The sequence below is a fragment of the Zophobas morio genome, unplaced genomic scaffold (genome assembly GCF_036711695.1).
Source record: "Zophobas morio isolate AGI-343-1 ecotype UQ-CSIRO unplaced genomic scaffold, CSIRO_AGI_Zmor_V1 ptg000030l, whole genome shotgun sequence".
Lineage (NCBI taxonomy): Eukaryota > Metazoa > Arthropoda > Insecta > Coleoptera > Tenebrionidae > Zophobas > Zophobas morio.
The window spans coordinates 13,573,674-13,589,137 of record NW_026972135.1 but is presented as its reverse complement, the minus strand read 5'-3'; the positions used below and the strand labels follow the sequence as shown (position 1 = coordinate 13,589,137).

The window sequence follows — 15,464 nt, the reverse complement described above, 5'->3', positions numbered from 1 at the left end:
AATCTAAAATTGCCTGGGTTCAAAAAGGAGTGTTTTATGACCTGTTTAACCTAATAGCGAATAATCGTAGGAAATCTGTTGTCCAACACGCTCTCACAGACCGCAAGACTTATAAATAGGAAATGGTTTCAGACCTGATCAGTAGCTGAGTCCAGCGGATTCAGCGGTTTTGGTTGGTCCCTCCCTCTAGGGTCCAATTTGGTTCCGATATCTAACTTTCTCAAACCCACCATCGTTGCGTGGTCGAAGAACCACTCCGTCGAACTTTCTTCACCTTCTACACAACTGTCCGGTGGTTTAAATCATCACTGGTTTAATTACCTTAATTATACGTGTGTGCAATATTCAGCCCCCGCACTGTCACGCTATTAGACTTATTGGCTAAATATGGAACTGTTAGAAAGATCAACGAATCCTTTGAAAAGTGGTTCAAGGAGTACAGGAAGAGAGGGCATTATGGTAGTAGAAGGATTAAAAGAAATAAAAGATGGAGAAATGTGTGCAAACATTTGTGCCCATAATAAGAGAGCGATGAGTGGAAATATACTGAGACAGAAAACTGGCAACATAATTATAGAATATAAGCGAATTATAGCTGGATAGATTTAGTACGTACCAGGAAATCATTACCAACCTGCAAACAGAAGGAAATGAAGAGGAAACATTAAAAATTAGTATCGATAAAATAAGAACAGAGTAAATAAAATACTTGTAAATAGGAAAATCACCACCGAGGCATAATAAAGCAGCATATCTATGAAAGAAAGATGAAGAAACTGTTTTGAGATGTTCGAGACTTTATGGATGTAAGAAGGAGTACTTCAAGAGCACAACCGACTTGGTCGTCAAAATACGAGATAGAGACGATAAAACAGATGGTTAAGACAAACTGGTCCACGGAAGATGTGAAAAGGAGAGGAATTAGGATTATGTTGTATGATGTACCTGTGGAAAGGGGGAATCAGGAGTTGCCTGAGTCGATATATCGGAAAAATTTCGTGGTTAAGAAGTCGAAAATTGGAATATGTTGTGATTGAGGTTACGGATAAAGTTAAGGAGGTATTTTTGCACCACGGTAGGGTATGCTGACTGGCATTCGTTCAAATGGAAAGATTGGGTCGATGGGTTCAGGTGTTATAACTGTTATGGATACGGTCATGGTGCGTTTGATTGTAAGATTAGAAATATGGTTTGCAGGAAATGTGGGAACAAGAACATGTGGGGAAATAATCTAAGGCGACGATCGACCAGTTTAGGAATTGTAAGGTAACGTTTTTTCATTACATGTCCGATATTTGTACAGCAGCTAAGTGCGGTCAAGAAATTTATTTATGGGTTTTAAAATCCTGGAAGCAAATTATCTTGTTATAGTGTGATGAGTGACATAGGGGTATGTATGAGAGAGAATACTTATTATAAGGGTGGCGTTCTTGCAGGAACTGTATGCAATAGAGGGCCGGGTGGTTGCTGTGTCTGATGATACGAGAGTGTATATGTTCGCCGCATTGATAGATGATAGAGATATGGATGCTGTACAAATTAGCGTGGATGGTCAAAATTTGGGAGTATGTGTGAATATAAATGTGAATTGGGTAGCATGACTGTGGTGTCTGTGTATTGTCGATATGGGGATGAGACTGGCCCGTATTTGGAATGGATGAGGAAGGTGGTGGTTGCATGTGCGCGAAATGCGATGATTATAGGTATGGACGCTAATGCCGTCACCCTCCCTGTGGTATAGTAAGTATGTGAAGACAGGTCGTGAGAGTGAGAAGAGGGGTCGGGAATTGGAAGAACTAATTGGGGAACTGGACTTAGAACTTTTGAACAGACTAACTGATTTGTTCACTTTTAGCTGGCCGATGGGAGAGTCGGACATTGACAACACGGTAGTGAATGGTGGCTGGGTGGAAAGGTTTGTGTGTGACACGTGGGAGGTTAATGAAGACCCGGGTGTGAGTGACCACAATTGTTTATTGATCAGTGTGGAAGGTGTGCGGGAGAAGTTCAAAGCGAAGATAAAAAAGAGAGGGTGGTCCATGGGAAACGTCAACTGGGAGATGTTCAAATCGGAATTGGGAAGGGAGGCCTATATGACCAGTCCTGAAAGCTTGGCGAGACTCCCGGGTAGGAAGCAGCTAGAACGCCTGCACGGATGGATCTGCATTGCTATGCACAAGGCGACAAAAAGGTTTGTTAAAGGTAAGGATAAAAGAGTAGTCTAGTGCACCGAGCAACTAAAAGATTTAAAAGGTCGAGTTGCGAAAATACGAAAAAAATGGCAGTTGACTCGTAAACGAGAGAGAAATTTGGATGAAAATGAGAGGTGCACGTTCAAGTATCAAGGCTTACTTAGACATAATAAAAAACCATCAAGGAGACAAAGGTCTTATGGTGGAGGAATTTTGTCCGGTTTGTTGCCAATGCGGATCCGTGGGGTGCAGTTTATAAGCTCTAAAGGAGTGAGAGGAACGAAGGACTGGTAGATCTATGAGACGGTGATAGGAAAACGGACATTTGGAGTGATACGGTGGAGGTATTGTTGAGAAAGTTTTTCCCAGTTGACGTCCCCGTGAACTATGAATTGTATGAAGAGGAGGTGGAGGATGTCGTGGAGAAAGTGAATTATGATGAGGTTGAGAAGAGCGTAAGAAGTAGGAGGAAGAAGTGGTCGCCAGGAATGTATGGTGACGCCTGAAATAATGGCGGTTGTCTGGAAGACTGTTCCGGAGTATGTGATGGAGGTGTTTAATCCATATATGGGGGAAGAATGGGTTCCGGACGAATGGAAGGTTCCGCGACTGGTCATCCTCTTGAAGGGCATAGATAAGGATAGGTCAATACAGAGATCGTATAGACGTATCTTCCTTTTGAGTGTGATGGGAGAACTGTTTGAGAGAGTACTGGTGGGGAGATTGGCGAGGGTACTTGAAAGAAGATGGTCAAGGGCTCAGTTCGGATTCATGAAAGGATTGGGAATACAGGATGCGTGGATAATTGTGAAACAATTTTTGTTGATTTTAAAGGAGCGTTTGATAATGTGAGCTGGAATGCGGAGTTGAGTACCTAAATTGATGTAAGCTGGGTGTAAGGAGATCAAAGTTTGGACGTATTACGTTAGAGATTCTAAAGTGTGTGGTAGGAGGGGCAACTGAGGCGGAAAGGAAGGTGTGTAGAGGATGTCCACAAGAATCTATCTGTGGACCGGCGATTTGGTATATGATGATGGATGGTTTGTTGGAAGAGATTGGAAAGAGGGGGATATTGTGTGTGGGGTATGCGAATGATCTGTTGTATATGACTGAGGTGGATAATAGGAGGGAGATTGAGGATGTGGGAACGAAAATAATGGAAATGGTAGTTGCTTGGGGGAATGAAGTGGCTGTCGAGATATCTAGGGAGAAAACGGTTATGATGCTTCTGAAGGGATCGTTGTTTGACTCGAAACCACCAAATGTCAGGGTTCAGGAAAAGCGTGTGAGGTATGTGAAAGAGGTAAAGTATCTGGGTATAAGTGTTAGTGAGCGTATGAATTTTAGACCACAAGTCGAGAGTCTGGGAGGTAGGGTAATCAGAGTAATGGGGAAACTGAGGCTTGTATTGAGGAAAGAATGAGGTCTGGATAAACAAACGGTACGTGTGATATATAAAGGATTGATGGTTGCGTGTGCTTCTTTTGGTGTGTTGAGGTTTGGGTATATGGGAGAGTTGGTGAACAGGTGTCTAAGGAGCGTGTTGTATTGGTGCATGGTGTTTTGTAGAACAGTGAGTACAGATGCGATGCAAGTGTTGATAGGAGAGTTACCGTAGGATTTGGAATTTTTGAGGAGAGGAGTGATGTTTAGGGCGAAAAGGGGAGTGAGACTAGGAAAATTGGGATGGCTACAGATTAGGTTAAAAGAAGGAGAGGATCTGGAGAAAAAGGGTGAGATGGATGCGAAACTGTGGGAGATCTGGCAGAGAAGATGGTATATGAGCGAGAAGGGTAGAGTGAGTCATGATTTTGTTCCGAGTGTGAGGTTCGCGGGTGAGAACGTTTGGTTTGAGCCAGGAATGTTTGGGTTGCTTTTGTAGACGGAGTATGGGAGTATGAATGAGTTTTTGAATAAAAGAGAACTGACTGATACAGATCTGTGTGGTTGCAGCAGGATAGAGAATGTTTCGCATATTGTTTTCGAGTGTGGATTGTATGATGAATGATGAGGAAACGAGTTGTGAATGGTCAGGACGGATGGGGGAAGAGGAAAGACGGTTTGAGAGGTTGTTGGAATCCAAGGTGATGTAGGTGATTAGGGTGTTTAAGAAAAGGAGAAGGATGAGAGAGTGTGTGACGGAGTGAGGGAAGATGAGTGAATAAAAGAAGAGTGAAGTCGGTGCTGGTGAGGTATGAAGATGCAAGTACCGGCATTGTTATATATATATATGTATATAGAATGTGTGTGTCCACGAATCAAATCACTTCAAAAACCAAATCAAAAATCAAATTTGGACAGAATGTACAAAGCAATAGTTAGAATGCTTTAGTGGAAATTACAATCTAAGATGGCGAGAATATTCGATCGTTTTATGACCTGTTTAATAGCGAAAAATCGTGGGAAACATTTTAAAAACTCACAAAATATGAGAATTTAGAGTCATGAGAAACCACATGATTTTATTGAAGAACCATTGCAATCGTTGTATCATCAATATTCGTTCAAGGTGAACTGAAAAAATTATCCACAACGGTTTTACTCTAATTTTTACACTAAATGCTGCTAGCTATCGAAATGAAATTTTAGAGCCCTTTGTCAACCAACACAATGATGAATTGCAGAACGGATTCTTTCAATAAAATGGAACTCCGATTCATTGTACAATGAACAACTTAAATTTTTTAAGAAACTTCTTTGATGACCGTTCCTGTGATTTGCCACCTTGCGATTTTTTCAGATGATCTCATCTTAAAAACACAATTTTTCAAAAGTCAGTTGCAAATCTGGAGAACTTATAGCAAAAAAATTGAACAAAAATGCCTAGTCATTAATAACAATCCGATTATGTTAGAAAATAGTTTCAGAAATTTTTGGAGGAGGGTTTTACGATGCAATGACGGAGGGCACAACATTTTCAACTAATGATTCTTATAACTTTTTAAAGATAGCCGCTGACATTAACGATATTACCAGCACGTTTAACAGTAATAACAATAACTAAGTATTTTAAAACTGTTTTATTTAGCAAATTGTATCTAACATTTTAAGCTGGATGTCCAAATTGAATCATGACAATAAGAAAAACAATTGCGTTTTCTAATAACTGGAGAACAGTATATCTGCCGATACGAAAAAAAATTGCTGCTGTAAAAACAGGAGTGTTATTTTCTAAAAATTTAATATAATTCAAAATCTGTAGGCTGTGTAAGGTAGACTGACTCTTCCATGCGGCGTGAAGACTGTAGCACAGTTTCAACATCTTTTCACTTTCTTTAACAATCAAATCGCAAATTAAAAGTGGCATAATTGCTACCACCTAAAATTAATAATATTTACATAAACCCACTAACACTGATTTAAACTTACAAGGAACCAGAATAATAAAGTTAAATTAAGAACAACATTGTCGACGAATGGCATTTTTGAGAAGTTAAAAAATATTACATCATCCAATGTAGTCAAAACAAACACAAGTGTAATCGATAGCACGAAAAATATGGGCCATCCGTATAAATCATTACAAGCGTTGACACTCTTTTTCAAATTCCATATCAGAGTTTCAGTTGTTTTAAGGGATCGTAAAATTTCCCGATATTTGTTGTTTTTGAAATACATTTGGAGAGCAGAGTTTAAAGCCCGATAACGTAGCAACAACATGTTAAGGCAAACACAAAATATCAACACATGAAAGAATATCAGATACATGCATATGTGGTTAATTAGATAATTTCTTACATAGTAGGCACCCATTATTTTCCATCGAACGTAAAATACTTATCCTGATGATGCCAACTGAACAAGATTTGCAAGAACAAAATACAGGAAATCTGTATTGTGATTTACGGCGTTAACTAGATATTCAGTTTTTCTAAAATTGCTAAGTAAACATCTCCACGAAGATCTTTTACCCAAACCTAATATTATGATAAAGTAGATGCTTGACAACCACAGAAAAAAATCACGCAGGAAATTCACTACTATTTTAGCATGTATATATGTGGTGAAATATTCTTTGTACTTTGGAGCAGCGGCTGTAACAGTTGTTATTAACGCTGCGAGAAAAATACTGTGGACTTTCTTAAGTAAACTGTCGTTTACAAACTGTGAAGACGATGGTATACAACCTAACACCCTCCCTAACTTAAAAACATATGCTAAGAACTTAAGAGTCATAGTGTCCTATGGAGTTATGATGTGTGTGGTATTTAAACGTTCATGATATGGTGAAACACGAAAGTATCATTAATTATTAATAGATGATGTAGATGTAAATTTATGTCCCCGTATTTGTTTTTTATGTTTACTAAACAGCACGAAAAATATAGGCCATCCGTATAAATCATTACAAGCGTTGACACTCTTCTTTAAATTCCATACCAGAGTTTCAGTTGTTTTAAGAGATAGTAAAATTTCTCGAGACTTGTTCTTTTTGAAATACATTCGGAGTACAGAATTTAAAGCCCGATAACGTAACAACAACATGTTAAGGCTAACACAAAGTATGAATATATGAATTAATATCAGATAGACGCATACGTGGTTAATAAGATATTTTTTTACGTAGTTGACACCCATCATTTTCCATCTAACATAAAATACATATCCTGATGATGCCAAGTGAATAAGATTTGCAAAAATAAAATACAAGTAACTTGCACTGTGATTTGAAACGTTAATTAGATATTCAGTTTTTTTTAAATTGCTTAGTAAACATCTCTACGATTTTTTTTTACCTAAACCCAACAATAATATAAAGTAAACACTTGACACCCACAGAAAAAATCACCCAGTAAATTTACCACTATTTTTATGTGGATAAATCTCGTGAAATATGATTTATATATTGTAGCAGCGGTTGTAAAAGTTGTTATTAACACTGCAAGAAAAATACTATAGGTTTTTGCTAAATAAACTGTCATTAATAAATTCTGAAGACGATGGTGTACAACCTAATACCCACCCTATTTTAAGAATAAATGTTAACAACTTAAGTGTCATTTTGCCTTACGATGCTATCATGAACACTCAACCGTATGACACTTTAAATTCTATGCGCGGTATTTAAACGTTCATAACATAGGGAAACACGAAACTATCATTAATTACACTAGTTTACAAATTTAAACTTTTTTTCGTATCCAAAAATAAAAAAAATATTTTCTACTTCTAAATTACTTACTGATAACAAATCCAAAAACGGATAATTCCTATCACGTCAGGTTTTTTCATAAATCCAAAATAATGAACTTTGCTTTTACCTTCTTGTTAGTGTTAAACTGATTCATGTTAATGCACCATTGTCGCATAAAAAATGTCTTCGAGATCGTGCAAAGTAAGTGCAAATCAGTTTGTGTTACGTTTGTGGTAAAATTTAGTATATACCTAAAGCTGGAAGACCTGTTGAAATATGCTTAAAAAGAAGGTATCAAGGTTTTTGGGACGAAAATGTGTTACTGTTGGGCTATTGTAAGGGAAATTGACAGTACTGCCAATAAAAGAAAGTGTCACTCATTTTTAATTTTCAGTCATAATGTTTATAATATATACTGGGTGCTGCTTTTATTTGATACAACCCCTGTAACTTCTTTATTCTTAAAGATAAACCTATACTTCTTTGAGCAAATTTGTATTTTGTGAGGCCAACCTCACATTTTTATTATCACTTCCCGTAAAAAAATCAAAAGCAACCAATTATTCTAAAATCAATACTTGAAAAATTTTAAATAAAACATTGATGACAATCTAGCTTGAAAAATTAACTCAGGTTATTTATTTACGTAAATGATCTTTTAAAATGATACAAATTTGCTCAAAGAACTATATGTTCATATATATTTAAAAATTAAAAAATTACAACAGTTGTATAAAAGAAAAGAAATACGAGGTATGTTTATATAAATATCTCAAAAACCTGACGTGATGGATTTTTTCTGCTTTCAGATTTGAATTTCCAGAACCCAAATCCTTTAGATTCAACTATTTTTGTCTTTGGATATAAAACCTTGTAAACTAGTGTTATTAATAGATGATGTATAGCTTAGACTTAAATCGTCAACGTGCGTGTTCTACTTTAAAAATTGATGTTCCCATATTCAGTTTTTATGTTTACTTTATACCAGGAAATTTCTTTCACCAAACAATGACTCCCTCTGTTCCAAATGAAGTGTCCGATTTGGAAATAAATTCTGTCCCAAAATAAGAGACCGCTTCGTAAAAATTTTGAGATATTAATTCCTTCCCACATTTCTTTCCGCAACTTCAGGATCTTTCCATTCGCATCTTGGCCACCCTTTCTTGCTCTTCCTCGTTACATGCTGCTCATACACTTTTTTAATCAATTGTTTATTTATTATATGGCATACATGCCCTAACCATCTTAGCTGCCCTTGTCCTATTTTATCGGGGACATTTGCTTTTTGCGCAGACTCAAGTTCTATCCAGACTATCCCTTAATATTGCTTAGTAATAAATAAGACAATTAAGTGTAGTCAGGTTGTCCGAGCTGTCTACGGTGGTAGATTTAAGCTCTGATTCTCGAAAAGGAGCGTGGGTTCCAATTCCACACCTGACAGCCCTATTTTTATATTGATTTATACATTATATACTAAATAAAACAATTAAGTCTAGGTATTTTAGCTGAGCGGTATAAGGCGTCCGCTTCAAGATCTGATTGTCGAAAGGGAGCGTGAGTTCGAATATCCCAGACCTGACAGTTTTTTTTCCTCGGCGTTTTGTCTAGATCAGCACGAATTATGCGAATTATCAGTTTTGCAAAAAATGCAGATCGATTTAAATAAAGCACATTTAGAACTTGGAGATTTTTACATCTTTGTTGTCGACAGGTTTGTTTTCAAAACCGTAATATTATAAATTTCCATAGTTCACGTACTTCCTTAACTTACGCTCGGGAATTAAAATGATAAAATATGCATTCAATATCCATTTAGAATATAATCCGTTCTTTAATAATAATCAGTTATATTCCAAGTATTGATCAGTGCCTACATAATTAACCACAGCAAAAACACTGTCTTCGTTCTTGAACAACAAAATGTAATAACTTTGGAGCGCACGGCACGAAATATATTAATAAAAACTTTCCTGATACATATTTTATCATTTTTCGTCAAGAGTAAAACACAAGACAAGTTTCCACAATGGGTTCCCCATTACTGAAAATAATTTTGCAAACAGGTAGACTGTTTGCAATCTCCCCAGCTATCGAAGAAACAAACCTACAAACTCAAATCAGCAAACTGTATTCACTTTCAATATTCACAACTCTAACGGCCATTTTAATTTTTTCTGTTTCAACGAAAGTCTACAATATAAAACTCGGCATTCTGCACCTAATTGTCACGCATTTAAACCAACTAATAATCCACGCATTCACTTTTCTCGTCATGATAGTACTAAACGTCTGGAAACGTAACCTGTGGTTGGATTTTTTGAAAACCATTTCAAAACAAGAAGTTCAGCATGGAAAGAAAGTACGCTACTATTTTGGGTTTTTCCTAGTTCAAGGTCTGTATTGGGTACAGGCACTTTACTACGGTTATGTAAGAATAACGACTCTCAAAAACTGGTACTTTGTGCTAACATTGGCACTATTTTTATATGAGCAGTACTTGCCGTACTACTTTGCTGCTTTCCTTTACGTTGTGATAAGAATGTTTCTTAAACGTTACCAGGAATTTAATAAAGTTTTGTTAGCTATGGGAAACAAAAACGCCATTTCGTTACAGTTTGTGAAAAGTCTGGAAAGAGAAATAGTGGTTTTAAAGAAAACAGTAGATAATTTTAGCGATATGTTTGGATGGCCTGTTGTTTTCATGGTTATATCTACAACGGTGTCTATATTATATACTATAGAGCTAATGTACTATCCCGAAGAAGACGAATTTACTAACAATAATCCCGTCAGATCAGCCTGGAGCATAACGTACGTTGCAACTAAAGTAGTAAGTAAAGTTAAATTTTTGTCAAGTTACTTTCAACTACGAGAGAATTTGTTCTAGATCTATACTATAAATTTGTTGCTTATGTGTGACTATGTCGTCCAAGAAGGAAAAAGAACTGTACTACTAACGTATGATCTTAGGTGGCGTCTAAGAAATACGAGTAATCAAGACAGGCAAGAGTTGTACGAATTCACGAAAGTTGTGTCTAAAAATGTACCCATCTTTACTGCCGCCGGACTCTTCGAACTTGGAAGACCTATGGTTTTTCAAGTAGCTGGTATCGTTTTCACTTACAGTATTATTCTCATTCAGTTTCATTAGAGGACTAAAATCGGCCTCGGGCACCATTTTTTTTTAACAAAATACACACAACACAATTACTTACATTTATTTATTTAAACCTGCAAACTTAAATTTAAAGGCAGTCACTTTGTACAATATCTTAATTCTTTACAGATTTAGTAGCAACAATTGCGTCTCGAGTAACCCTTAAACCGTTTTCTTTGGCATACCTATAGAAAGCGCCCTCTGGATTTTGCAACAAGACAAGTGGATCATCAAATTCGACGATCTTCCCATCTTCTAGTACCAAAATTTTGTCTGAGTCTGCAACAGTATTCAATCGATGTGCAATCGTTAGCACAGTACTGCCAGCAAACTTTTTTCTTATAATGTCCTGTATGACCTCGTCTGTTTTCAAATCCACGTTAGCTGTGGCTTCGTCCAAAACTACTATCTTATTATTTTGAAGTACCGAACGCAACAAACAAAGTAGTTGCTTTTGGCCAACACTAAAATTAGAACCGCCTTCTGCAATTACCATGTCCAGTCCTAACGGTAAACTGGACACCGTCTGTTTTAAATTAAATTCTTCTAAAGCTGACCAGATTTTAGAATCGGGATATTTATTCCAAGGATCTATGTTTCGTCGGAGACTTCCTGAGAAAAGTATTGGGTCTTGGGGTATAATTGAAATGTTGGAACGAAGGTGTTTTAATGGTAGACATTTAGTGTCAATCCCGTCAATAAAGATGGCTCCTTCAAAATCGAATAGTCGGAACAAAGCGGAAATTAACGACGACTTTCCAGCTCCAGTGCGACCAACAATGCCAATCTTTTGTCCTGCTTGAATTTGAACACATAGTCTTTTAAGGGCGTAGTTCTGATTTGGCAAATATTTCATGCTAATGGTGTCTAAAGTGATATTCCCTGCCAGTGGCCAGGATGGTGGAGGGATTAAATTACCATTATCGGGTTCAGTAGGGAGGTCAATATATTCTAGCACTCGTTCAACAGAAGTCATATGAATTTCAACTTCCGCCCACACTTTTATTAGGTATTGAAATAGTCCTACTAAAGCGGTCGCTTGAGTTATTGCAAGTCCAATAAATCCAGCAGAGGCATCTTCAACATTGATAAATTATTTCTAAAAAAGGTAAAACTTACACACTCACCGTTTGGGATTAACAGAAAACCAAATGTCACAACTCCGACGTAAATAGCACTTAGAAGATCAGTCCAGAATCCAAGAGCACAATATAGCGCTGTTAACAGGTATGAAGCTGAAGTATGAAGCTCTTGGTGTTTGTCAAACTCCCGAGATAACACTTCTTGTGCCCCGGACGCTCTAATAGTTGCAAGACCCTGCACTGTTGCAGTTACGTGGGCCAAAACGTGGCTTTTGGCTGAAGATTGACATTTTAATTACGGAAGATTATAGAATTGTCACTTACTAGTTCCTTCTGTTCTTTTCAAATTTCTGTTTGTTGCTTGAAACACAAAAGCACACAAACATGTAATTAAAACTAAAGTAAGTGATATAAGTATAACCCAGTAGTTTGTAAGAGACACAAGCACGATACTTCCGAATACCAGAAGCAATCCAGTCAAGACATTCATTACTGCCATTGGCAACATTTCGTCAGTACAACCCATGTCTTTGGTAAATCTGTTTAAAATTCGACCAGACGAGTTCTGGTTGAAGAACGCTATGGTGTTGTGAATAGTTCTAGATAAAAGATGTTGGTGTAAGTTCTTCGAAACATTAATGTTGTATCGAACTATCAACCAAACAGTACAAAAAGCGGTGATAATTATACTCCCGAGGATAATGATATATAATTCAAAGAAGTGTAGCTTTTTCTGATGTTCCATTAGATTTTTAACGTTTACCCAAAGACTGAGAAAATAGTCGCAAGCATTTACGAGTGTTTGTAATAAAACAAGCAAGAGAAGTACCAATATTGTGAAAGTCCAGTGACCAGCAGATAAGCAGTACCGTTTGTAAATATTGACACTGTTTCTTCCACTACTTCTGTGTTCCTTGAATTCTTCTAAATCATTGTGTTGCTTCAAAGGAGCTAGAGCTTGTGATAAAGCTCCAGTCGTTTCATTTTCGTCCACAAATGTGTCTTTCAAACCCACAACTTTTCCATATTTTCCACAATCTCGAATTTTACCGTCTTCCAAAACGTAGATTTTAGTGGCAGTTTGAAGATACCGTGCTTGGTGTGTAACTAGTACCACACATTTCGTTTTTAGATAGTTTAAAATACAATTGTCAAAAATTTGTCTAGCCACATGAACATCAACAGCTGACAACGGATCATCCAAGAGATAAATATCAGCTTCTCTGTATATCGCTCTAGCTAAATTGATCCTAGCTTTTTGTCCCCCACTCAACATAGCTCCTCTTTCTCCAACAATAGTACCATCACCTTGTGGCAAAGAGAAAATGTCGTGTTCTAAGCAACAGATCTGGACCACCACGTGGTACTTCTCCACGTCTAGATCTTCTCCAAACAAAATATTCTGGCGAATGCTTCCGGAAAAAATCCACGGTTCTTGGGACGCGTACGATATAGTACCATGAATGTCCATGGTGCCTCCACACGTTTGAATTTCCTTTAAAATAGCTTGAAGTAACGTTGTTTTGCCACCTCCAGCAGGACCAACAACACCAATAAGGTCACAAAAGTGAGCAGTGAAAGTGATATTGCTTAGAACGTTACGTTGGGACGAGGAATGCCATTTAGCACTTACGTTACGAAGACTAATACAGTGTGGTCCTTCTTGGAAAATATTATAGCATCTCAAAAAACTCGTTTGGTGGTGTGTTTTGACATCTAGGTGTGTGCAAACCTCCGACGTTGTATCTGTTTTCAATAAAAATTCTTGGATTCTTTCAATCGAAACACTGACTTCAGACACACGAACTAAAGACACTGGTACTAGTATTATTACTGAAAGCGCTAGAGATTCGTACATAGTTTCCATTGTGTACAGATATTGCGGGGTTATAGGTGATTTAGTAACCATTAAGGTTATTATTCCAAGAAACACACTCACGGGTGTTGAGAATAACTTGAACGAGTTTATACCTAATCGGTAGTAATTTGCTGTAGTAACTTTTTTTAATTCAGCACTGGAAATAAATTGATAGTTTGTAATTTACAATTTTGATATGCTTACCTCCGAGCTTTTTCAATTACTTCGATAAAATAATCCTCCCAAGCGTACATTTTTATTGCTCGTATTCCAGAAACGACGTCGTTTACTAAGCAAACCCTCTTGTCAGTTTTTAGAGCGATTTGTCTTCTTTTTTGAAAAATTTTTTTCGAAATGTACGTTTGGAAAAGTAAACACAAGGTTAAAAATACAACACCAACAAGTGCCGTATGTCCGAGTTTCACGTCCATGTATACAACACCGACTGCGATTTCCAGAGGTGCTATCCACATATACTGGAAAAAAGTGAACGCGTCGTCAAATTTTCCCACGTCGTTGGATAATAAATTAACCATTTGTCCCATTGTCAAGTCCGAGGTTGCTCTTTTTCGTACTGTTAGTATGTTTCGGTAGATGAGACTGGAGCAAGCAATTCTCATTTTCATTCCTAAAACTGTCATTTCCATCAAGAGGAAATTGAAAGATATGGCACGAAAAAAAACTAAGAGGGTTATGAGACCAGCGTAAATGTAGGTGTCGTTTGTTTGTAAGTTGTCTTCTCTTGTAAAACAGTCCAGGAATTTTGATAATAGAAACGGCTGACAGATACTGAAGTCAAGTTAATTATAAATAGAGCAACTAGAATTGGATGCTTACAAAATAATCATGTCAACTGGTAGATAAAATATTCCCTTAATTACAAATTCCAAGCCAAAAGTTTGAATTATAACCCTTCGTAAAGAAGGTGTTTTTGATGCACTTTTTTCACGCAGCCATTTTTCCTGGAGTCTGTCACCAAGATTTTTAGATTGGTGTTGTTTCAGCGTTGAGTAAAGATCGTCTTCGTTTAAGTCTTTTTTTAAACCTTTTATGAATATTGGAATTTGCCAACTAATAAACTGTTTTATACTTCAATTAGAAACTGTTAATGTAGCTTACCAGAAGAATATATGTTTCAAAATACACCCTCTTTCTTGGGGGTGGATTTCTTTATTACCGCCACCTTTTAGTTTGTTTTCCATATTTTTAGTTGATCAGTGGTAATACAGACATTTTAACGAAAGCGTCTACTTTTCACAGCCATTAAATAATAGTAATCAGTGAAAAAGTTGTAATTGGGTTAACAGCAAAGTGATAACATGAACTTATTTCCTGGTATATCTGGTAGTTTATACTAAAGATATATTACTTTGTAGAACGTCATGGGCCATTAAAATTTTATGTTTTCGTATGTACTTTCCTTATAGCAGCCTACGGTAGTTATCACTATTTTAAAGATAGTGAAATTTTTTTATCTTTATTTTAATTAAGTTGTAACATAGTTTTAACAAGATACTGATTTTAAACTAATTCAAACATGCCGAATTTTACTTATTTCAATCACATGCGATTGTTTTGAAGAAAGCAATAGTGTAGTAAAACTCAAAGTAAATGCACAAATAAACGTTAATGTTACAGGCTTGGTGGAGATTTTTTTTTTGCTGTATTCTTTCTTGAGTTCTTTTCAATTCATAAATATCATCGTTATCATGATTGGTTAATTAAATATTTTATCTCTTTTCTTACCGTTTCAATAGTAAATATTTTTCACTTTTCAGTCGTTTTGTTTTCGCATATCTTCTGCTTCTTGTCTTTAGTATTTCATATCTCGTTGTGTATTCACGTACTGGTTTGTCATTTCCTTATTGCTGATACAGGTTTTAAGGTTATCAAACTGTTATGTCGATGCATAGGTGAAGCTAAATAATCAAGGCGAATTCATAAATCGCAGGTATAGAAGTATGTTATTATCGTAAAATTTAAATCGGAGTTACTTTGCAAAAATTTGAGATAATCTCACAGAATTGTTGGCGAGTATGAT

General features: G+C 36.6%; 1 protein-coding gene across 1 annotated transcript; it reads right to left on the bottom strand.

The window, feature by feature from the left end:
- Positions 1-10,598: 10,598 nt before the first annotated feature.
- LOC135138618 (ATP-binding cassette sub-family C member 4-like) lies at positions 10,599-14,064 on the bottom strand. Its single transcript, XM_064068596.1, has 5 exons — positions 13,628-14,064; positions 11,890-13,580; positions 11,611-11,841; positions 10,805-11,560; positions 10,599-10,762 (listed from the first exon to the last, which is right to left on the bottom strand). Exons 1-5 carry the CDS (start codon positions 14,062-14,064, stop codon positions 10,599-10,601), a joined length of 3,279 nt encoding a protein of 1,092 aa, XP_063924666.1.
- Positions 14,065-15,464: the final 1,400 nt, after the last annotated feature.

Excerpts from the sequence above, each read along its gene's own strand:
- LOC135138618 (XM_064068596.1), bottom strand. The coding sequence starts at position 14,064 with ATGACAGTTTTAGGAATGAAAATGAGAATTGCTTGCTCCAGTCTCATC. Across the intron at positions 11,842-11,889 it reads GAAAAGAACAGAAGGAACTA|CCAAAAGCCACGTTTTGGCC; the intron begins GTAAGTGACAAT and ends GTCAATCTTCAG. Across the intron at positions 11,561-11,610 it reads TTTTCTGTTAATCCCAAACG|ATGCCTCTGCTGGATTTATT; the intron begins GTGAGTGTGTAA and ends TCAATGTTGAAG.